The sequence below is a fragment of the Leptodactylus fuscus genome, chromosome 6 (genome assembly GCF_031893055.1).
Source record: "Leptodactylus fuscus isolate aLepFus1 chromosome 6, aLepFus1.hap2, whole genome shotgun sequence".
Classification (NCBI taxonomy): Eukaryota; Metazoa; Chordata; class Amphibia; order Anura; family Leptodactylidae; genus Leptodactylus; species Leptodactylus fuscus.
This window is the reverse complement of record NC_134270.1, coordinates 136773533-136796819: the sequence shown is the minus strand read 5'-3', so window position 1 is coordinate 136796819 and position 23287 is coordinate 136773533. Positions and strand designations below refer to the sequence as shown.

Below are 23287 nucleotides of genomic sequence, written 5' to 3'. Positions count from 1 at the left end.
GCAGGGATACTGAACTGGCAGGACGGCCCGCTGTCTATGCCACCCAATATCACTAAGCCCTGATCCCTTTCACTAGTGGCATCAGTGATCGGTAATCATGTTTGCAGCCTTCACATGTGAGTACTCTTGTGCTGCGGCTTAGTGTTAGGTATCAGGGCTTGGAGACAGTGCGTGGGAGTGAATGTTCCTTCTGGCAACTGTTAATGTAAATTATAGTGGGGAAAATAAGTATCTGAAATACTGACGATTTTGCAAGTTCTAAACTACAAATAATGGAAAGGTATGTAATTTTTATCGTAGGTCAGAGGCTAAATCAGCAGGCAGACCCAATATCCAGAAGCCAGAGAAGGGTTAAAATCTGAACGGGCATCTCATATGTAGAATCAGTAGTCAATAGAATATCCAAAAACAAGCCAAGGGTGCTTATGAAGCAAACAAACACAAACAGGATTTACATCCAAACTAGTAGTTCAACAATTAGACGGTAACCTGAGTCAGGAGGGAGGGGTCTCATAAATGCTTTCTCAGCTGCTAATTCAACAAGCCAGGAAACTTCTGACAGATTAGAGCCTATTCTCAAAGTGAGTGTTAATGTTAGGGAATTGCTAGGACAGCAATTCCCCAGTAGCTGTTGAACCCTGGGACAGGACACAAGAGACAGTGAGCCTAAGCTGAAGCCTCCAACTGACCCATCCTATTGCCAGGCCCTATCCTACGTAATAGGCGGCAACCATGAAGACAGTCCCTTCCTGGATATGTGACACACAAAACGCAGACAAGATGGACAACAACAAAGAGAGGTCAGCTAGCCAAGGGTCAGTAGCAGTCGAGCGATGCAGTGCCAAATCGGAGTCCAAAGAATAGTCAGTAGGGAAAGCCAAAGGTCAAGGATAAGAATGCAAGCAAAAATAGTGACAGCAAGGAGCAAGTATGCACACGGCAATAGCAAGCATTGGTGTGAATGAGAGTCAAGACTAAATAGGGAGGAAGAACCCGCACCTGGAGTTGACAGGAAGGCAGGCTGTCAATCACACGAATTAACACTTCAAGAACAGAGGCAAACAAGAGCATAAGACGGGTGTGGTGCCAATACAATCACAGAACTAGAGCCGTGTTCACACAGTGCGACCAAAAACTTTAAGCCAAGAACCAAACTGCACACGCCTCCTGCGCCGCAGCACACGAGCAGAGGGTGGCGCAGAGACCCGAACAGACAAAAATGTTACCGTTAACCATTTGTTTTCTCTGAGAAAATTTTAATTTTCTGCCAATTTGTAGAATAACAGTTAATTTCCATACAACCTTCCATAGGTCATACCTTTTGAATGGGGGGTCTTCTCCGAACTTCCCCACAACTTTATTTTTGACCTGTCTGGTGAGTTCCCTGGTCTTCCTGATGCTGTTTTTCATTAGTGTCCTCTAACAAACCACTGAGGCCACCACAGAAAAGGTGTATTTATACTGAGACTAAATTTCAAGCACAGATGAACAATAAAATTTAGTCATTAGAGGGTTAATTTTCTACTTTCTGACAGTGGAGGCTGTGTATTAAAAAAATTTCTGACTCCAAGGAACAAGAGGACATGGATATTAAAGGGATTCTATCATTAAATTTTTTTTCCCTAACATGTAGCAATATCCTTAAGACAGGCTATTCTTCTCCTACCTTTAGATGTCTTCTCCACGTCGCCGTTTGGTAGAAATCCCGGTTTTCTTCGGTATGCAAATGAGTTATCTTGCAGCACTGGGGGCGTCCTCAATGCTGCCAGAGAAATCTCCAGCGCTGCCTGCATCTTCGTTTGGAATGGCCTTTCTCCGCATCTTTTTCTGGCGCTGGGGTCAAACTTCTACGTATGCGCAATCGGATCTGCCATCGGGCCTCAGGCAGAGCCAACTGCACATGCCCACGGAGGCCACTTACACTCGAAGATGGAGGCGGCGCTGGAGATTTCTCCCGTAGTATTGGGGACGTCCCTAGTGCTGCCAAAGAACTCATTTGCATACTGAAGAAAACCTGGATTTCTACTGAACGGCGGCGCGGAGAAGACATCCAAAGGTAGTAGAAGAATAGCCTTTCTTAAGGCTATTCCTACATCTTAGGGACAAAAAATATCAATTTAATGAGAAAATCCCTTTAAATTTACAGTGCTCAGAATGCCAGACATAAAGGAAATCAGAAAAGAGGTCAAAGAAGTTGATCCAGTCCTAGTATGCTGAGGGTGACCCGTGGACCTCCTTGACTTTAAAGCCTCGCTGCAGCTGCGACCACTGAAACCCTAAGACAAATATTAAAGTTACGCTTTTGTCTACAGGCCTGACCATACCATAAATAACAGCATAAAATATCATCATGTAACATTCATATTCATATTAGGGTTTTATTCAGTTAATTTCTGGGAGATGTTTCCACAAGTTGACAATAAAAGTTTATGCGTCAACATATGAGAACTTTCTTTTAGAGTTAACTTTTTCTTGTGCGTAATGAGAATAAAGCTGTCCCTAGACAGTCAGCCCAGCACACAGCAATGGAGAAAGTGTATAAAAGGTGATGACTGTGATATATTATGGCGCTGCCACCTGACAGTCACACGGTAAGTACTGTATTGTATATCATTCGTTATACATTACCCTTATGAACATCTGTTCATATAACACTAATCTAATATGGTATAGTGCTGTTTCTTTTTCCAAAGCTGTAAGAATATTATAGTGGTATTACAATTTTAGTAACTAAAACTATTTTTCATTGTCTAATGAAGAGATATATAATTTTCCAATATATTTTCTGCATCAGTTCTATGGCATTCTGAAGATCCTAGCTTGCACTTATTCAATAGGAACCTTCACTGTTTACTTCCAGAAGATTCAATCTATACAAGCTGTGTGAACATATTCACTAAGAGCTAGTTACACGGGCAAAGAGGGGGCGGATTATGGCGCTGAATCCACGTCATAATCCGCCCCCCCACAATGGAGGTCTATGTAGACCGCCAGGCTACTTTTTTCGTGAGCAGCAACTTTCTTGAGTTGGACTCTGTGGCTGATTCAGCCCCGGCATTCGCCTCGCAGCAGAAACCTCCGGAGTAGGCCCATTCATTTGAGCCTACTTTGGAGGGGGAAACCGCGTCTGTCAGAAGCCGTAACAGTCATGGCAGGCACATTTTGAGCCGAGAGTGACGTGGCTCTCCGCGTCACTCCTGGTGCTTATCCACTCCCCGTGTGAACGGGGCCTAAATGTTCCTATAGGATGACAACAAATAGAGATCTTGAACTAACAGAACAGATATCTGTGATTATTGTACAAATTGTAATTGACAACACATAGCCTTCATTTGCTAAACTAGGACGACCAAATAAACCGTTGTAGTGTAAGGTCATGAATATATGACAGGACAACATGGGAGTGTCACTCATTTAGAAAGCTAGAATGAATTACTAGCAACATAGGCATACGCTCGTATCACATTGACAGCAATAGGTAAAAAAGCCTTCCATTGATTTCAATGGGGAGCGCGCGTATGCCGGCACCCATAGAAATCAATGGGATCTGTTTTAACGCTGCTCACTCTGAATAAGTTTTACATTCTGTATGAGTGGAGCATTTACTCCGTGTGAAGCCTCTCTTAATGGTCTCCACCTTCCATTACATTTTGCAGTCAATGATGGTCCTATAAGATAAAGGTACACATTCTCTTAAAGGTGCTGTCCACTTTCTTGAAATGAATGTTATTGTTTCTATGATGAAAAGTTATACAATTTTCCAATTCCTATATTTCACTTTCTGTGCCAATGTATTGTAAAATTTAATACATTTTCAAACAATAACATTTATTTGAAGGTGGACAAGCCCTTTAAAACATCTGATCTATCCATGCAAATGATAGATACCTATATTTATATAACTAGTCACAGTCTGTAGATGGGTAGATAGTTACACAGACCGTTTTCTGACATCAGCAGCTGCCTGACAGCTTCTCTAGTCACGTTTCACTCCATACTAGAGAATTTAATCTCCATGTGCTGTCGCTCGGATGTTATATGGACAAGATACACACTTAGATTTAGATGTTTATATTCCACTATGAATGCGACACATACAGATCTTATTTTATAAGCATGTCCCTATTGACAATTGCAATCTATGATACATATAAAAATACATCAGTGAAATGTGTGAATTGTCACACATATACTATACTATACATATCAATCTATGTATCAATAAAATGTTCAACTATACAGTAGTTAGAATGAACTTCACTTCTACAGTATGTTCCACATTAAAGACCTAATATTCTAGCAAAAGATTGTATGAGTGACATGTACAGGGGATAAAATATGTTGGTTGAGTGCCCCTTTATATATTTTACAGTCAGATCCCTACAGTGGTAGACCGATTCTCCACTAATGGATGGTGGAAGGACATAGGTAGACATATCTGTAAGTGTGAATTATTTTTCCCACAAGCGTACAAAGAACTTCACACTTGCTACACAGTAATGATATTTGCACTTCAGCATTTTCTAAGCCATCGATACACATTAGATGTTCATTGGCTGAGTAGGCTGACCATTGAATCGACTATTGGATATGTAGATGCCAGAGGAGATTCGTTTCAGGAGATTAGTTAATTTTGTGTTGAACTTATTTGGTGTGAATTGAACTGTTATTCTAATACTCTATGGTGACATATTATAACACTTCTAATCACCTTGCCTCCCCTCTCCTGGGCTCCATTGTGGCATTCAGAGGTCCATCTGTGTCCTTTTCCACCTTCTTGGCTAACATCACATGCCCGATGGTCACCACCAAGGTCTGTGATTAGTGATCAGTGGTCACATAGGGCATTCTGATGTCATGATGCTTAGGCACATGGTTGCTTGGACTCCTGCTTATATTACTCTTGGAAATAACAATAATGGCGACCACAGCGACAACTTATTCCATGAACGAATCCGTTGGCCAAATAGTACTGCACTAAATCGGACTTGTAGAAAAATACGCTTTGTTCAAAACACACCGATAACTTAACACACGATACTTGGTTTCGGGGAATCTCACCCCTTTCAGTTCTTCTGAACAGGTAATTATACCCCAAATAAAAATCTATTATACTAATGGAACATGCTACTTATTTTTTTGTGAATACATTTGTATCCACCTTAGTTTTTGAGATATAGAAGAATATACATATAGGTTTTATAGTGGTTAGCCCCTATACTGACTGAATGTCATCAGATGCACACAGCCCTCTTTTGAGCTTTGATATTTATTTTTTACAGATTTTTTTATTAATTGACATATGGATTGTTGTTTTACAATAGCATTCCGCTATAGCATTTGGCAAATCAACGCTGGTTCAGCAGCAGGCTCAACCTTGCTAGTGGGGAAAGCTGGCAGCTTGCTGTTACGAGGGGGCTGACTTTTTCTCATAGGAATGCATTGACTAGCGTTGATTGGCCAGTGTACAGCATTCGGCCAATCAACGCTGGTTCTGCCAGAGGCTCGTCAGTGAGGAGGCGGAGCCTTAGATTGGACCACAGCAGTCTCCATTGTGGTCCGATCTTAGACTCTGCCTCCTCACAGACGAGCCTCCGGCAGAACCAGCGTTGATTGGCCGAATGCTGTACACTGGCCAATTAACGCTGGTCAATGCATTCCTATGACAAAAAAGTCAGCTCCCTCGTAACAGCAAGCTGCCAGCTCTCCTGACTAGTAAGAATAAGCCTGCTGCAGAACCAGCGTTGATTTGCCGCAGGCTCTTCTTTGCTAGTCCGGAGAGCTGGCAGCTTGCGGTTACGAGAGAGCGGACTTTTTCTCAGTGCAACTGCAAGCGCTGTGCAGTTAAAGTGCACAGACCCCATAGACTATAATGGAGTTCATGCACTTTAACTGCACAGCGCTCCTCCTAAACACTACTGCTACTCGTGGACTTGGTGATCCTTTAGTCAAATAGTGGTTTCCCCTGAAATAAGCATTTTTCCCATAGACTATAATGGGATACAATATTCGATCGAGTAGTCGAATATTGAGGTGCTACTCAAAACGAATATCGAATCTCACTGTTCGCTCATCTCTAGTTATTATATTACTGTTACTTTTATATATGGTTTTCATGGAATATATATATAAATATATATATATATATATATATATATATATATATATATGTATATATATATATATATATATATATATAATTTTTTTCTGCATACTTTTTTATTGGTTATGTATGTTGTACCATGTATTTTTTATTTCTGGTCATGTATTTTCTAATGAACTGAATATTTCTTAATGTGCTGTTCGTTGAAGTTGTCTAAGACGGATCCTGTATATATTCTTTCTTAGGATCCTTCGGTTGTTGCTCTGTAAGTATCACTTGTCATCGTGTCGTGTGTTAAGTTATTGGTGTGTTTTCAATAAAACGTGTTTTTCTATAAGCCAGATTTAGCGCAGTACTGTTTGGCGCAACAGATCCGTTCATCGATTAAGTTGTTGCTGTATTCGCCATTATTATTATTATTATTATTTTCCACACTAACACGCTCCAGCGGTTAGTGGAGGTTACTGCTTGCTGACCTCATATGTGACCAACGCAAAAGGAGTTTACCCCAACGAAGTGAATTCCTGTGGGTGACTCCAATGTAACCACTTCCAGTTGCTTGTTGCATCACACATATTATAATTTTACTCTGGGATCTGAGGAAACTCCAGAGTGTAATAGCGATTCGTGGGTGAGAAAATTCAAATTCAAAGTTTTGAGTTTGGATTGAGCCTTTGGTTCAATCATCACAACTCTAGTCACAAGTTATTGTCATTTATGGCTGTCCAAGGGCAGAATTTAGCATTCTTATAAAATTCTGGATAGAAGAGCATGCCCTGAGTCTCCAGCTACAATTGGTTGCGGCCCTTAACACATCTCCTTGTACTTAATACTGAGAACATACAAATGCCATGCAGATGTTGGCTCTAGATTGAATTTGAACCAAGGACTCCAGCGCTGCAAGGCAAAAGTGCTAACCTCCAAGACAATTGTCTGCACTACTATGCAATACTTTGCTTCTATCCTTGTTTAGAAGTGATGCCACCAAGGTGTGGAACAGACCATCAGAAACTACTGGTATAACTATATATGTCTTACTATTGTATAGAGGAAGCCAGTGCCTCAGGCATGCACACCAATAGAGGGCGCTCACTGAGAATGTGCAAGTCTATCTTCCATGTAATTAGGAAGATAGAGCCTCAGTCAAGCAAACCAACATTGAAACAGCTATCCTTGGCTGAGGGACTACCTGGTAAAATCCCAACATCATTGCAAACAAAGACCTCTGAGAAGGTCGGGCATGATGTTCATGGAAGATAGACTTGCACATCCTCAGTGAGCGCCCTCTATTGGGTTTGCATGCTTGAGGTACTGGCTTCCTAATTACATCATGGAAGTCAGATTTGCATATTCTTCCTACATTACTATTGTATATAGATAGTTCTTCACTAATTAGAAAACTATATTTGTTTCCTTTGAACTGTGTAAGATTCAATGTCTTCTCCCCGCCTAGAATTCATGGTATGTCAATGGTCTGAATTAGAGCTTAAAAATGAATAAAACAAGAGTGACAGAATTCATTCTATTGGGTTTTGGAAACCTTCACAGCTTCAAAATTGTATTCTTCATTCTTTTCTTGATAGTCTTTCTTTTTACAGTTATGGGAAATCTTACTCTCATTGTCCTGGTTTCTAGAGATGAGCGAACACTAAAATGTTCGAGGTTCGAAATTCGATTCGAACAGCCGCTCAATGTTCGTGTGTTCGAACGGGTTTCGAACCCCATTATAGTCTATGGGGAACAGATACTCGTTAAGGGGGAAACCCAAATCCGTGTCTGGAGGGTCACCAAGTCCACTATGACACCCCAGGAAATGATGCCAACACCTCTGGAATGACACTGGGACAGCAGGGGAAGCATGCCTGGGGGCATCTAACACACCAAAGACCCTCTATTACCCCAACATCACTGCCTAACAACTACACACTTTCCACATTCAAAAAAACCTCTATCAAAGTGGGAAAATACCTGGAAACCTTCTTTACTCCCCAAATGGATGGACACAAACCCCAATTTAAGCTCAACAAACAGTAACAACCACCCCTTTAAATCACGTTCCCCATGACAACCACAAATGGAATAGGCAATGGGAATTCCAAAAGCCCTCACCCTTAACTGTCATTTTGAGTGTGTGTGTGTGTGTGTGTGTGTGTGTGTGTGATGTGGTAAGACCTTCCAAAATTCACTTTTCTAGCCCTTAACATGAGCCCTTCCAAACAAAGTTACATGACCTTAAGCTGAGCTACCAGCAGAGATTGAGGCCCTTGGCATGAGTAGAGCCTTGCACCAGCAGTGTTTTTGGCACTTAGGGTGAGTTGAGCCTTGTACCAGCGTGTGTCCCTTAACATCAGGCGGGCCCTAAGTTCTGCGCTTTGCACAAAAGTTCCACATTAACTAGGCTGAATGGTACAAAGATTAGTAGGCCCGAGAACCAGGAACAGGTCTTGCAATGGCTGTCGGATAACGCTTAAAGCACATTGTCCACCAGCCAGTCAGCCTCTACCTCCTCTTACCCAACAGTCTTGTCCTCCTTCCACCCAAAATTCCCAATCTTCTCAGAACAATAACCCCAACTGTCCCTGCTCCCCAGAGCTGTTCTCCCTTCCTTTGACTGTACCGCAACCTGCCCCTCCATTTCGCGATTCCACGGACCTAACAGACGAGTATCTGTGTCCAGATGCTCAAACACTAGAGTCTCCTCCATTCCATCTCCGGTCGATTTGGTGGCGGATGACCAGCAACCCACCCTCATCGACGACGATGAGACGCAGTTGCTGTCAGGGCAGCCAGTTGACATGCGCATTGTGCAGGAGGAGGAGGCGAGACAGGAGTTGGAAGAGGAGGTGGTGGACGACGAGGACACCGACCCCACCTGGACAAGGCAGATGTCAAGCTGGGAAAGTAGTGTGGATGTTGAGGCAGGTGCAGCACCGAAAAGGGTAGCTAGAGGCAGAGACTTGTCCAGAGGCAGAGGTCAGCTGCTTTGCCGAAGCCAGGCCAGACCCGGAATGTCCGAAGATGTTCCCTTTTGTACCCAGCCCAGAAAAACTCCCCCATCGAGGGCACGTTTCTTGAAGGTGTAGAGTTTTTTCAAGGAATGCGCCGAGGACAGATATAGTGTCGTCTACACAATTTGCCTCTCGAAATCGAGTAGGGGCCCTGAGAAGAGCAACCTGTCCACCACTTCAATGCACCGTCATTTGGAATCCAAGCAATGGAATCAGTGGCAGGCAGCAACGGCAGGACAAACGTCGCCCGCCGTTCATGCCACTGCCTCTGCTCACAGTGCTGGCGATGCACTCCAGAGGACGAGCCAGGACATCACTTCATCTGCCTCCGCCACTTTGTTGACTTCTCCCTCATCCTCCCCTGTTTCTGTCTTATCTCCTTCTCCTGCACCATCAAAGGCACCATCAGGCGCTTCTTTACAACAACCCACCATCTCTCAGACATTGGAGCGCCGGCAGAAATACACCGCTAACCACCCACCCACGCAAGCCTAGAACGCCAACATCGCTAAACTGCTGGCCCAGGAGAGGTTGGCGTTCCGGCTTGTTGAAACTCCCGCCTTCCCGGACCTGATGGCAACTGTGGCACCTCACTATGCCGTCCCTAGCCATCTCAACTTCTCCCGGTGTGGCGTCCCCGCCTTGCACCAGCACGTGTCACTCAACATCAGGTGGGCCCTTAGTTCCGCGCTTTGCTGCAAGGTCCACTTGACCACCGACACTTGGACAAGCGCCTGTGGTCAGGGATGCTGCAGTGCTTATCTTTAATGACAGGCAGGGTGAATGTGGTGGAGTCTGTTCCCCGGGTGCAAACTGGGGTGGCCTATCTCCTCTCCCAGGCCAAAATTCATGGCAGGAGTAGATTGAAACCCTACGACGCTGCAACCTCCACCACAGCTACTAGCGGCAAACGCTAAAACACTGGTGTGGGGAGACGTCAGCAGGCGGTGCTGAAGCTCATCAGCTTGGGGAACAGACAGCACAGTGCCTCCGAGGTCAGGGATGCCATCCTGGCTGAGATGGCATTTTTTTTTCCCTGCTACACCTGGGGCCTGGCATTTTTACGCCTGTGATAATGGCTGGAACCTGGTAGCGGCTCTGGAGCTTGCCAGCCTCCAACACGTTCCATGTTTGGCCCACGTCTAACCTAGTGGTGCAAAGTTTTTTAAAAACATACCCAAATGTACCGAAGCTACTGTTGAAAATGCGGCGCTTGTGCGCCCACTTTTGCAAGTGCACAGGAGTCGCTGCTAGCCTAAAAACACTCTAGCAAGGCCTACATCTGTCCAAACACAGGCTGTTGTCCGTCATTCACACACGCTGAAACCCTACAATACCATATCTTGAGCAGGGTGTGTGAGCTGCACAGACCTTTGATGGAGTTCCATCTACAAAACCCAAGGGTTCCTCAAAGTCAGCAACCAAAGTTTCTGCACCATGAGTTTCCAGGGGTGGCAGAGTTATGGCTAGGGGAAGAGGCATGGATAGGGATGATGTCTAGGGGCAAAAGCAGTGTGGATGTGGAGGCAAGCTAAGCAGGAAAAACTGGGGGTACAAGCTAAGGCATGGACTGGGGTGATGTCTAGGGGCAAAAGCAGTGTGGATGTGGAGGCAAGCTAAGCAGGAAAAACTGGGGATACAAGCTAAGGCATGGACTGGGGTGATGTCTAGGGGCAAAAGCAGTGTGGATGTGGAGGCAAGCTAAGCAGGAAAAACTGGGGGTACAAGCTAAGGCATGGACTGGGGTGATGTCTAGGGGCAAAAGCAGTGTGGATGTGGAGGCAAGCTAAGCAGGAAAAACTGGGGGTACAAGCTAAGGCATGGACTGGGGTGATGTCTAGGGGCAAAAGCAGTGTGGATGTGGAGGCAAGCTAAGCAGGAAAAACTGGGGGTACAAGCTAAGGCATGGACTGGGGTGATGTCTAGGGGCAAAAGCAGTGTGGATGTGGAGGCAAGCTAAGCAGGAAAAACTGGGGGTACAAGCTAAGGCATGGACTGGGGTGATGTCTAGGGGCAAAAGCAGTGTGGATGTGGAGGCAAGCAAAGCAGGGAAAATGGTGGCTAGAGGCAAAGGGATGTCCATAGGCAGCAAGGGCAAAGATGCAAAACTCTCCCGTTTCAAGAATTTTCCTGACTTGTTTCCCCACAAAACATTCCTGGGAGGAGGGCTGAAACACCACCCTCCTCCTCCTCCGCTGTTAGATTTACCCCAGCTACGAGCTGAAAACGCTGCAACACTGGTGTGGGGAGACGTCAGCAGGCTGGGCTGAAGCTCATCAGCTTGGGAGACGGACAGCACACTGCCTCTGAGGTCAGGGATGCCATCCTGGATGAGATGGCAATTTGTTTATCCCCGCTGCCCCTGGGGCCAGGTTTTTTAGCTTGTTGGAGGGCTCTGGAGCTTGCCAGCCTCCAACACGTTCCATGCCTGGCCCACATGTTCAATGTAGTGGTGCAATGATTTTTAAAAACATACCCCAAATTAGCTGAGCTAAGGGTGAAAGTGCGGCACTTGGACACCCACTTTCCCAAGTCTACAGTACCTGGAGCTAGCCGCAATACACTCCAGCAAGGCCTACATCTGCCTGAAGCACCTACTGTTGTGCGAGGTCACCACACGCTCTAACCCTAGATACCGTATGTTCAGCAGGGTGTGTGAGCAGCAGAGACCTTTGATGGAGTACCAGCTACAAAACCCAAGGGTTCCTCAGAGTCAGCTCCCTCACTTTCTGCACCATGAGTTTCCATGGGTGGCAGACTTATGGCTAGAGGCACAGGCATGGATAGGGGTGATGTGTAGGGGCAAAAGCAGTGTGGATGTGGAGGCAAGCTAAGCAGCAAAAACTGGGGGTACAAGCAGCCGGTGACATCATCACTGACAAGCACAGCTGTCTGTCAGCTGACAGGCTGACTTTCACCAAAATGAACAGACAATGGATAGACTCATCATATACATGTCAGTTACATGACAAATTTAGTGCAATTTGCAAGTCCAAGATGGTTTGGAGATCTGCGGAGAGGAATCTCACCACCTCTTGCGGGTGCCATCATTTGGAAGGCAAGCCCTGGGCTCAGTGGGTGAGAGCAAGCGCAGGATAATCGTCGTTTGGCCTGGCGGCCACTGCCTCTTCCACTGTTGACAGGGCTGGCGCTGCAGTCCAGACCAGGAGCCAGGACACCTCCACATCTGCCTCTGACACTTTGGGGAGTTCACCCTTATCCTCACCTTTTCCTGCCATTTCTCCTTTTGCCCGCGCCATCATGCGCCTCTTCCCAGCAACTCCCCATCTCCCAAGCCTTTCATTTCATGCTAAAGTACAGCGCAACCCACCCACATGCCCAAGGCTTCAACGGCCTCATCTCAAGAAATCTGGCCCAGGAGATGTTGGAATCCCGGCTGGGGGACACTCTGCCCTTTTTGGGCAGAGTGTCTACTGCGCCACCGCACTGTGCCGTCCACACCAGCACTTTCCCCCAAACATGAGGCGGTCCCTAAATTCAGCGCTTAGCCCTAAAGTTCCATGTGACCAGTTACGAATGGACAAGTGTATGCGGACAGGGACGCTACCTTTCAATTTGGGCACAGTGGTTGAATGTAGTTGAGGCGTGGACCGGGTCGCAAAATGTGGTGGCCTGACTTGTCTCCCCACACAACATTCCTGGGAGGAGGGCTGAAACACCACCCTCCTCCGCTGTTAAATTGACCCCAGCTACGAGCTGGAAACGCTGCAACACTGGTGTGGGGAGACGTCAGCGGGCCGTGCTGAAGCTCATCAGCTTGGGGGCCAGACAGCACACTGCCTACAAAGTGAGTCATGCCATCCTCGATGAGACGGCAATGTGGTTTTTGCCACTGCACCTGGGCCCAGGCATGTTGTCATGTGTGATAATGGCCGTAACCTGGGATTGGCTCTGTAGCTTGGCAGCCTGCAACATATTCCATGCCTGGGCCACGTTTTTAACTCATTGCTGCTAATCTTTTGAAAAAGGTACCCCAATGTTCCTGAGCTACTGGTGAAAGTGTGGCGCTTGTGCGGATAGTTTTTAAAGTGTATAGTTGCCGCTGCTAGCCTCTATGCACTCCTACAACGCCTGTACCTGCTGGAACAACGGCTGTTGTGCGACGTCTCCACACTGCTGGCACTAAACATATCATGTGTTGAGCAGAGTGTGTGAGCAGCACAGACCTTTGATGTAGTTCCAACTCCAAAACCCTCGGGTTCGTCAAAGTCAACTCCCTCAGTTGCTCAACCATGAGTGGCCATGGGTGGCAGACTTATGTGAAATCCCATCCCATCCATTGCACTGGACACGAAACATTAGCATGCGCTCAGCACAACTTCGGATATGGCAGATGCGTTAAGCAGGGTGCAGGGTACAACACAGACCAGGCCCGAGCACCAGGAACAGGTGTTAGAAATACTGCAGCATCTGCCATTTCCTTCCAATTTTGGGGTTTTGGACCCGCCACCGACTTGTCTGGACCTAAGTGGGGATCATGAGACACAGTTGCCATCAAGGCAAGCTGTGGTCATGTGCGGTTTGCAGTAAGGGGGCAGTGCGCAATTGGAAGAGGAGTTGGTGGATGACGAGGCCACCGACCCCACATGGACAGGGGTGATGTCTAGGGGCTAAAGCAGTGTAGATGTAGAGGGAAGCTAAATCAACAAAAAACCTGGGTAGAAGCAAAGGCATAAACTGGGGTGATGTTTAGGGGTGAAAGCAGAGTAGATGTGGAGGGAAGCTAAGCAGCAAAAACAGTGGGTAGAAGCAAAGGCATGCAAAACTCTACCCTGTTGGAAGACTTATTCCTAGGTCTGGAACACGTTAATGGCCCCCCTGGACAAATTACTGCCACTCAGGGGCCTAGTGTCACCAGGAGGGACAAGTATGGGCGCATGTTGTGGGAATACCTGGCCGACACCAGCTCTGTCCTCTCCGATCCCTCTGTGCTCTACAGCCTAAACTTATTTTCTCATCTTTTTTTCTGAACTGCACATCTCTTGCCTGCTTCCTTTGGGATCTTAGAAATGGTGGTCCACTTCCACAGATGGTAACTTCAATAGACAGTGTAACGGGAGTAGCTGAGGGATCGCTGTCTTAACCACTTTTTGGCACAAAATTAACTTCCAAAGCCAAATATGGTGCAAGTATATGATGCAAGGACACCTACACACCTATCTCTGACACATTGGGGAGTTCACCCTCATGCGCCCTTTTGGCCTGCACCATCATGCGCCTCTTCCCAGCCACTCCACATTTCCCAAGCTTTTCATTGCAGGCAGAAGTACAATACAACCCACCCCCATGCCCAAGCCTGTAACAGCCTCATCGATAAACTGCTGGCCCTGGAGATGTTGGTGTTTGTTTATGCTTCTGGAGACCCAGGCCTTCCGTCAGCAGATGGCAGCTGGGGCACCTCCCTATGCTGGGCCTAGCCGTTACTACTTCTCTTGGTGTGCTGTCTCTGCCTTGCGCCTGCATGTGTCCCATAACATCAGTCGGGCCCAGAGCTCTGCGCTTTGCTGCAAGGTCCACTTGACCACCGACACATGGACAAGCGCCTGTGGTCAGGAATGCTGCAGTGCTTATCTTTAATGACAGGCAGGGTGAATGTGGTGGAGTCTGTTCCCCGGGTGCAAACTGGGGTGGCCTATCTCCTCTCCCAGGCCAAAATTCATGGCAGGAGTAGACTGAAACCCTACGAAGCTGCAACCTCCACCCCAGCTACTAGCGGAAAACACTGTAACACTGGCATGGGGAGATGTCAGTAGGCCGTGCTGAAACTGATCAGCTTGGGGGACAGACAGCACAGTGCCTCCGAGGTCAGGGATGCCATCCTGGCTGAGATGGCATTTTTTTTTCCCTGCTACACCTGGGGCCTGGCATTTTTGCGCCTGTGATAATGGCTGGAACCTGGTAGCAGATCTGGAGCTTGCCAGACTCAAACACGGTCCACGCATGGCCCACGTTTTCCAACTTGTTGGTGCCATGTTTCTTTGAAACCTACACCATTGTGCCTGATATACAGGTCAAAGTGAGGCCATTTTCGTAAGTGAGAACTAGCCTCTGCTAGGCAGAAAACATTCAGAGCACACTCCTCTCATCTTCGCACCGTTGGCTGGCGGAGGAAGACGAGGGGGTTGGAGTGGCATCTGATGTCCCTATCCCACACGAGGCTAGAGGGTGCACTTCAGTGCATCCCATTGCTTCACCACAAATGGTGTGAAGGGGAGTGGAAAATGGAGGAAATGGAGAGTGACCCTTACAGTTGGGGCCAGCAAAGGCATGCCAAGTAACACACTGGCACACATGGCTGACTTCATCTTGGGTTGCTTTTCAACACATATTTCACATCATGAAGAACAAATAATACTGGATTTTTTCAAGCCTCGAACCCCGGTCTAGGTCTAATGTCTGTTCCTTTCTTATATTAGGGGAGAGGGAAAAAAAATTACTTCAGTGATACGTTTAGCGTACATAGACTGACTATTAATGTGTATCCCACTTAGTGTTGTTAGGGTTACACACCGTCACAACCTGGCTAAAGCTTCTATAGCTGTTAATAAAGTCAACATAACTTTACGGTATCCAAAAAGACAGCTGGTACCGACAGAGAGCAAGACAAATGTCACCCAAAGCTGTGAGCTCTGAACACCCACAGTGACTTTGGCGTCATCATCATTATAAGGGAGCGGGTGGTAATAAATAACTTGGCAGTGCCTAAAACCCAAAAAGCTTATACAACTATATTTACATTAAGATACACAAATGAAACTTTTCAGTAGCATGTCATGAGACAAGCTGATAAGCTCTTCCTTTGTGCAGTGCTATTTGAAAGTTAAACGCTGCCTTTATTTTAATTCTGGAGAAGGTGCAGACATTAGATTTAGAACATGTTGTCTTCATTGTCCAAATCCTCTATATAGGTAACGTGTTTTTCGGGCCGAGCTGTCTGGGAACGAGCTGGTGCAGCACTGACAACCTGGGTGAATATGGCAAGAGCCTGAGATGTAGGGTGAATGAATCCCCAAATTATTTGTGGAATTCCCAGTGAGACAATGGCACTGTATACCAGTATTAAAAATTGTGGGTGCACATAACCCCCATATATTCTTTGAATTCCCAGTGAGACAATGGCACTGTATACCAGTAGTAAAAATTGTGGGTGCACATAACCCCCATATATTCTTTGAATTCCCAGTGAGACAATGGCACTGTATAGCAGTAGCAAAAATTGTGGGTGCACGTCACCCCAACATATTCTTTGAATTCCCAGTCAGACAATGGCACTGTATACCAGTAGTAAAAATTGTGGGTGCACGTAACCCCCATATATTCTTTGAATTCCCAGTCAGACAATGGCACTATATACCAGTATTAAAAATTGTGGGTGCACATAACCCCCATATATTCTTTGAATTCCCAGTCAGACAATGGCACTATATACCAGTATTAAAAATTGTGGGTGCACATAACCCCCATATATTCTTTGAATTCCCAGTCAGACAATGGCACTGTATACCAGTATTAAAAATTGTGGGTGCACATAACCCCCATATATTCTTTGAATTCCCAGTGAGACAATGGAACTGTATAGCAGTAGCAAAAATTGTGGGTGCACATAACCCCCATATATTCTTTGAATTCCCAGTCAGACAATGGCACTATATACCAGTAGTAAAAATTGTGGGTGCACATAACCCCAATATATTCTTTGAATTCCCAGTGACACAATGGCACTGTATACCAGTATTAAAAATTGTGGGTGCACATAACCCCCATATATTCTTTGAATTCCCAGTGAGACAATGGCACTGTATAGCAGTAGCAAAAATTGTGGGTGCACGTCACCCCAATATATTCTTTGAATTCCCAGTCAGACAATGGCACTGTATACCAGTAGTAAAAATTGTGGGTGCACATAACCCCCATATATTCTTTGAATTCCCAGTCAGACAATGGCACTGTATACCAGTATTAAAAATTGTGGGTGCACATAACCCCCATATATTCTTTGAATTCCCAGTGAGACAATGGAACTGTATAGCAGTATTAAAAATTGTGGGTGCACGTAACCCCCATATATTCTTTGAATTCCCAGTCAGACAATGGCACTGTATACCAGTATTAAAAATTGTGGGTGCACATAACCCCCATATATTCTTTGAATTCCCAGTGAGACAATGGCACTGTATAGCAGTAGCAAAAATTGTGGGTGCACATAACCCCAATATATTCTTTGAATTCCCAGTCAGACAATGGCACTGTATACCAGTAGTAAAAATTGTGGGTGCACATAACCCCCATATATTCTTTGAATTCCCAGTCAGACAATGGCACTGTATACCAGTATTAAAAATTGTGGGTGCACATAACCCCCATATATTCTTTGAATTCCCAGTGAGTCAATGGAACTGTATAGCAGTAGCAAAAATTGTGGGTGCACGTAACCCCCATATATTCTTTGAATTCCCAGTCAGACAATGGCACTATATACCAGTATTAAAAATTGTGGGTGCACATAACCCCCATATATTCTTTGAATTCCCAGTCAGACAATGGCACTGTATAGCAGTAGCAAAAATTGTGGGTGCACATAACCCCAATATATTCTTTGAATTCCCAGTCAGACAATGGCACTGTATACCAGTAGTAAAAATTGTGGGTGCACATAACCCCCATATATTCTTTGAATTCCCAGTCAGACAATGGCACTGTATACCAGTATTAAAAATTGTGGGTGCACATAACCCCCATATATTCTTTGAATTCCCAGTGAGTCAATGGAACTGTATAGCAGTAGCAAAAATTGTGGGTGCACGTAACCCCCATATATTCTTTGAATTCCCAGTCAGACAATGGCACTATATACCAGTATTAAAAATTGTGGGTGCACATAACCCCCATATATTCTTTGAATTCCCAGTCAGACAATGGCACTATATACCAGTATTAAAAATTGTGGGTGCACATAACCCCCATATATTCTTTGAATTCCCAGTCAGACAATGGCACTGTATACCAGTATTAAAAATTGTGGGTGCACATAACCCCCATATATTCTTTGAATTCCCAGTGAGACAATGGAACTGTATAGCAGTAGCAAAAATTGTGGGTGCACGTAACCCCCATATATTCTTTGAATTCCCAGTCAGACAATGGCACTATATACCAGTATTAAAAATTGTGGGTGCACATAACCCCCATATATTCTTTGAATTCCCAGTCAGACAATGGCACTGTATACCAGTATTAAAAATTGTGGGTGCACATAACCCCCATATATTCTTTGAATTCCCAGTCAGACAATGGCACTGTATACCAGTATTAAAAATTGTGGGTGCACATAACCCCCATATATTCTTTGAATTCCCAGTCAGACAATGGCACTATATACCAGTATTAAAAATTGTGGGTGCACATAACCCCCATATATTCTTTGAATTCCCAGTCAGACAATGGCACTGTATACCAGTATTAAAAATTGTGGGTGCACATAACCCCCATATATTCTTTGAATTCCCAGTGAGACAATGGAACTGTATAGCAGTAGCAAAAATTGTGGGTGCACGTAACCCCCATATATTCTTTGAATTCCCAGTCAGACAATGGCACTATATACCAGTATTAAAAATTGTGGGTGCACATAACCCCCATATATTCTTTGAATTCCCAGTCAGACAATGGCACTGTATACCAGTAGTAAAAATTGTGGGTGCACATAACCCCAATATATTCTTTGAATTCCCAGTCAGACAATGGCACTGTATACCAGTATTAAAAATTGTGGGTGCACATAACCCCCATATATTCTTTGAATTCCCAGTGAGACAATGGAACTGTATAGCAGTATTAAAAATTGTGGGTGCACGTAACCCCCATATATTCTTTGAATTCCCAGTCAGACAATGGCACTGTATACCAGTATTAAAAATTGTGGGTGCACATAACCCCCATATATTCTTTGAATTCCCAGTGAGACAATGGCACTGTATAGCAGTAGCAAAAATTGTGGGTGCACGTCACCCCAATATATTCTTTGAATTCCCAGTCAGACAATGGCACTGTATACCAGTAGTAAAAATTGTGGGTGCACATAACCCCCATATATTCTTTGAATTCCCAGTCAGACAATGGAACTGTATAGCAGTATTAAAAATTGTGGGTGCACGTAACCCCCATATATTCTTTGAATTCCCAGTCAGACAATGGCACTGTATACCAGTATTAAAAATTGTGGGTGCACATAACCCCAATATATTCTTTGAATTCCCAGTCAGACAATGGCACTGTATACCAGTAGTAAAAATTGTGGGTGCACATAACCCCAATATATTCTTTGAATTCCCAGTCAGACAATGGCACTGTATACCAGTAGTAAAAATTGTGGGTGCACATAACCCCAATATATTCTTTGAATTCCCAGTCAGACAATGGCACTGTATACCAGTATTAAAAATTGTGGGTGCACGTAACCCCCATATATTCTTTGAATTCCCAGTCAGACAATGGCACTGTATACCAGTATTAAAAATTGTGGGTGCACATAACCCCCATATATTCTTTGAATTCCCAGTGAGACAATGGCACTGTATAGCAGTAGCAAAAATTGTGGGTGCACGTCACCCCAATATATTCTTTGAATTCCCAGTCAGACAATGGCACTATATACCAGTAGCAAAAATTGTGGGTGTATATAGCCCCAATTCTATTGCTAGGGGACTTGCAGGGTATTTCTGAGGTGAAGGTGGGGGGCACACCGTTGGAACGGGGATTTGGGGTGTATATATGGGGTATACGGGAATACACTGTCAGTGTGTTCCATTCAGGATCCTGGGAAAGCTGGGTTGCGGCGATTGAGCCCGTCAGTGCCACGTTACACTGACAAGCTTCTCCCTGGAATTGAAGTTATATGTAAGCCCAATATATTCTTTGAATTCCCAGTGAGACAATGGCACTATATGGCAGTAGCAAAAATAGTGGGTGTTTATAGCCCCAATCCTATTGCTAGGGGACTTGCAGGGTATTTCTGGGGTGAAGGGGGGGGGGCACACCGTTGGAACGGGTATCGGGGGTATATATCGGGTATACGGGAATACACTGTCAGTGTATTCCATTCAGGATCCTGGGAAAGCTGGGTTGCGGCGATTGAGCCCGTCAGTGCCACGTTACACTGACAAGCTTCTCCCTGGAATTTAGCTCTTATAAGAGCTGTTGGTTGTCTTCTCCTTCCTATCCTAGCCTGTCCCTGCCTACCCAGAATCTAACCCCTAGCTAACTGGACGGAAACCTCCGTCCTCGGTGAATTGCAAGCTCAGAATGACGCGAAGCTGGGCGGCGCTGTTCTTTTAAATTAGAGGTCACATGTTTTCGGCAGCCAATGGGTTTTGCCTACTTTTTTCAACGTCACCGGTGTCGTAGTTCCTGTCCCACCTCCCCTGTGCTGTTATTGGAGCAAAAAAGGCGCCAGGGAAGGTGGGAGGGGAATCGAGTAATGGCGCACTTTACCACGCGGTGTTCGATTCGATTCGAACATGCCGAACAGCCTAATATCCGATCGAACATGAGTTCGATAGAACACTGTTCGCTCATCTCTACTGGTTTCAGTCAACATCAGGCTTCAGTCCCCCATGTATTATTTCCTTTGTCATTTTTCCATTACGGACCTTATAGTTTCCACAAATGTTGTTCCAAACATGCTCGGTGCCATTCTCTTTGGAGAGAAAAAGATGACTTACGTAGGCTGCATCACCCAGGTATACTTCTTCAGTGGTACAACCTTTACAGAATGTTATCTTCTTTCAGTGATGTCTTATGATCGATACTTGGCCATCTGCAACCCTCTGAGATATTCTAGTATCATGGACCTTAAGCTCCAGATCTGTCTTTCAGTATGGCCATGGTTGGTGGGTCTTACACTTAATCTTGTAGGAGTTTTTCCTGTTTCAAACTTTGACTTTTGCAATGACAATATCATTGACCATTTCTATTGTGACCTTTTCCCTCTTCAGAAGCTTTCTTGCTCAGACACTTCCATTCTAGAACTGAAAGTTTTTCTATTTTCTATGCCACTATTTATCCTTCCTTGTGGTTTGGTCATGGTAACCTATGTGTACATCTTCCTCACCATATATAAGATACCGTCTACAACGGGCAAACAGAAAGCCTTTTCTACCTGCAGTTCTCATCTTATTGTTGTGGGTTCATTTTATGGGACACTCATAGCGAAATACATGATCCCATCCAAAGAACAATCAATGCTCATAAATAAGATTATTTCCTTACTGCACATTGTATTTACTCCTCTCTTTAACCCGATAATATATAGTCTCAGAAACCAGGAAATAAAGATGGTACTTAAAAAGTTGTTGACAAATAAATAGAACTTTCATTTTAAGCAATATTTTAATATATAAAGGCAGATAGGTGGAGCGGCACAACCGGTATTTTAAATAAAACGTGACTTTTATTGCATTCTTCTTAAAATTCCAAAGACAGAGACGTGGACATCAGTGAAGATAGTAGGAAAACATAAAGTGTTTTAAAATTGCATTACAGCTGACATGTTTCGACACAACCGTGTCTTAGTTGTAGCTACCAGTAAACTAAACTTCTCTTGTATATAAAGCCTAGTGGGACTAGTCTCCTCCCACTACACACCTGTACATAATTATTCAAATCTGACAAATGTGGTTTCTATGCCTTTGAAAACTCCTCTAACTGTTTAACAAAAATATCATTTTTTTAATTCAAACTGCTATTAATTTAATACATCAGGCTTTAGTCTGAATTATTGGTTATAAAGCAGTTGATATAAACACCTATTGGGAGATCAGCAGTTTGTATGAATTTGTATGTACTAGAAGTCCTGCCAATTACTTGCACCTGACAGTTCGAAGGCTGTTCTGTCTAGGAACCGCCTAGTGTGAACAGTGTCCAGGATTAAACCTTTACTGTGTGGAACCTTCACCCTAGGCTCAATTCTGCAAGTTTTCTATAATCACTTCCTGCAATTTACTGCAGAATTTTGCATATCAAAGGTATACTCATGCCACAACACAGAAGACTTTTTCAGTAAATAACCCTATATAGTTTTCCTCTGAAACCACTGAATATAAAATGATTTCTTTCTGATGTTGCCTTAACCTAACCTATAGAAGCTAAAGTTGGAGTTTAACCTGTTGTTCTCCTATTATTATGGATGTAATATATTGTATAAAAACTCCCGAACAAACAGAAATGCCAATTCCCTAGAAGTATATGTCATTGTTAGTAACTGACACATCTCTCTACTACTGTAACCCAGATTTGAAATTATATCAGTAGATCAGGGTTAGGACAACATATCAGGCGCGTCCAAACACTTTGCCCTCCTTCATGGGGGGAAGGTTGACACACTCAAATTTTGGGGTCTGGAAATTATCCACCCCAATCCGAGAAGTGGCAATATGAAAAAGCTGCTGCACAAAAAAGAAGCCCTCTGGATACTCCAGTTTGGGAGTAAGTATCCTATGGGTCTCAATTTGAAATCTGACCTAACCCTGATCTACTGATCTACTGTGACATCATCACAGGTCCTGTACCACTAGCACGGAAGAGACAGAGGCTGTGAATCGAAAGCAGGAGGAGGGACTTACATAGAAGAACCACAGAGGAGGGTGTAAACAGAGTATGACGTGAGGGGTGAACAGGAATGCCCATGGTGCACGGACGGCTCATTTACATATATGTTTAAAAGGTAATTCATTAAAATGTGTGGGGGGGGGGTCTTTTAACAAACGAATAGCAGGACTGGATTAGCCTTTTTAAAGGCTACTCAGGCATATGTTTATCTAAAATAGTGAAAATCCAGTGATAGAGCCCCTTTAAGTCCTGTTTTTCTATTGTATCAAATAGTTAATTCATGCAATAAAATGCAAAAAAATTACTTAAAAATTATACAACATGATTTTCTGGATTTGTTTTAGATTCTGTCTCTCACAGCTGAAGTGTACCTATGATAAAAATTACAGACCTCTCTATTCTTTGTAGGTGGTAAAATTGCCAGTGTATCAAATACTCAGTTTCTCCACTGTATGTTTGTGGCAGTAATAGTACAGTATATTATGCTGTGTTTGTGTGTGTGTGTGCACATGCGCGCGTGTGTGTGTGTGGCTATTATACTGTATGGTGG

General features: G+C 44.4%; 1 protein-coding gene across 1 annotated transcript; it reads left to right on the top strand.

The window, feature by feature from the left end:
• The first annotated feature begins 2564 nt into the window (after positions 1 to 2564).
• Positions 2565 to 21497, top strand: LOC142210076 (olfactory receptor 2A25-like). The gene is made up of 2 exons (XM_075279105.1): positions 2565 to 2591; positions 20691 to 21497. The coding sequence occupies exons 1-2, from the start codon at positions 2565 to 2567 to the stop codon at positions 21495 to 21497; spliced, it is 834 nt and encodes a 277-aa protein (XP_075135206.1).
• Positions 21498 to 23287: the final 1790 nt, after the last annotated feature.